Source organism: Cyprinodon variegatus, unplaced genomic scaffold (assembly GCF_000732505.1).
Source record: "Cyprinodon variegatus isolate N-32 unplaced genomic scaffold, C_variegatus-1.0 Scaffold142, whole genome shotgun sequence".
Classification (NCBI taxonomy): Eukaryota; Metazoa; Chordata; class Actinopteri; order Cyprinodontiformes; family Cyprinodontidae; genus Cyprinodon; species Cyprinodon variegatus.
The window spans coordinates 473467-475545 of NW_015150595.1; the positions used below are offsets into that span (position 1 = coordinate 473467).

A 2079-nucleotide genomic window follows, 5' to 3' on the forward strand; every position below is an offset into this window, starting at 1 on the left:
AAATAAAAGAGCCACTAGTGCTGTAAAAACTCAAAACAATATATATAGGTTCTTACATTTATGCAGATTTTGCACATTTTCTATCTTAGTCAGGTAAATAATATCCTGTTGTCATTTTGCACATCTCTGATATTGCTGCTATTTTCAAATATCCCTCACTGTAAAAATGTCTATAGCTGTATATTGGTTATTTATTCTCCAGGTGCACAGTTTTATATTGTTAAAACACTTTACAGTACAGTATTTTATTGTACTGTATATTTGTGTGAACATTTTTTCTATAATCTTTCTGCTGCTGTAAAAAAAAAACAGAATTCCCCCATGTAGGACAATAAAAGGATTTTCTATTCTATTCTAAAATATGGCCTCCCAGTTAGCAATATAAAAAAAAAACTCATCTTAACTGTATCTACAGAAAGGGAACCAGCGGTAATAATGCTGCCACCACCATGCTTCAGAGTGGCCACTCCTCTAGGATTCCATCTATCCTTAGATATGGCTCCAGTCAAAGACATGTTCTAGGGTCCTGTAACCCATGCTTCCTCTTCATAGGTTATTCTTGTGAATCATACAGTAATTTCAGGTCAGAGGTAAACAGACCTTCTATTGAGTCCACCATCTTGGGGTTTCCTTCTAGAAAGGCGTGCCTGCTAAAGCAGAACCACTTTAACTGGACCCTATCGATACCAGTCTATGTTGTTCCTCCTACCACAGTTCCAGATACATTGATAAAGCTTCATTGGAGACCAATGAGACCAATGGAGAAGCACATCTGCGCAGCCTTGACGAAGCATCTTTATTTTTCATTTCCTTCTTTAACAAAAAAATACAAACTCACCTTTAACAGACACCTCCATCCTAGTATCCGATGGACGGAGCACTAACAGCTAACACTAAAAGGTTAACTTCGCCGGTTGCTAGTTATCATTGCTAGTTTATATTTATTTCTTACTTTAGGGACATTTAACCCCCTGCCTTTACACTACCGAACCCAAAGGTTTTATTTAAACACGGCGTCCTCGTCTCTGTCTGAACGCAAACCTGAAGGTTTTAGAGACGCTTTTCAAAAGCCTTTCAGTTTAGTTCAACAATCTGTAGTTCGAACTGTAGCCAAACAATGTGTGACGTCGGGGCCAGGTGATTGGTCCGATGGCTCTTCCTTAGACTTTATTGTTAGGTTAGAAAATGCACCGCTTTGTGAGAACCGCCCCCTACTGGTTTGGAGTGTCAGTGAGACTGGAAAAAGGTGTATCTAAAAAGTTTGTCATTTATTGATGGAATTTAAGAAATATAAAAAAAAAGACTGTAGATTATAAAATAAACTTAGATTTAACATTTCTAAGGTGTTGAAAATAAACAGAAAAAAATAATGTTTATTAAAAGTTTATCCAATAAGTAGTGTAATAAGTGTGTAATAAGTATTGGAGTGCTTGAAATGAATTCCCATTCAACAGCAACAGTTCAAAATAGTTTCTCACATTTTTATAGACTCTTCTTTTGACTTTTCTTTAGTTGTAGTGTATCAGATTATATGCGAGAGGAGGGGTCTTCAACTTTTTCCAGGCCAAGGACCCCAAAACTGATGGCGAGATGGAGCGGGGACCCCTAATTATATACACTACCGTTCAAATGTTTGGGGTCACCCAAACAATTTTGTGTTCTCCTGAAAAGTCACACTTATTCACCACCATACGTTATGAAATTAATAGAAAATAGAGACAAGACATTGACAAGGTTAGAAATAATGATTTGTATTTGAAATAAGATTTTTTTTTTTACATCACCTTTGCTTTCATCAAAGAATCCTCCATTTGCAGCAATTACAGCTTTGCAGACCCTTGGCATTCTATCTGTTAATTTGTTGAGGTAGTCTGGATAAATTGCACCCCACGCTTCCAGAAGCAGCTCCCAAAAGTTGGGTTGGTTGGATGGGCACTTCTTGCGTACCATACAGTCAAGCTGCTCCCACAACAGCTCAATGGGGTTCAGATCTGGTGACTGCGCTGGCCACTCCATTACCGATAGAATACCAGCTGCCTGATTCTGCTCTAAATGGTTCTTGCACAATTTGGAGGTGTG

At 38.0% G+C, this 2079-nt stretch overlaps 1 protein-coding gene across 2 annotated transcripts in view; it reads right to left on the reverse strand.

The window, feature by feature from the left end:
• fbxo18 (F-box protein, helicase, 18) overlaps positions 1 to 1124 on the reverse strand; it is a 25635-nt gene extending 24511 nt beyond the window's left edge. For both annotated transcript variants that reach the window (XM_015376789.1, XM_015376788.1), the window contains exon 1: positions 839 to 1124. In XM_015376789.1, coding sequence (XP_015232275.1) covers positions 839 to 857 — 19 coding nt within the window. In that variant the 5' untranslated portion in view covers positions 858 to 1124. The remainder of the gene's footprint in view (positions 1 to 838) is intronic.
• Positions 1125 to 2079: the final 955 nt, after the last annotated feature.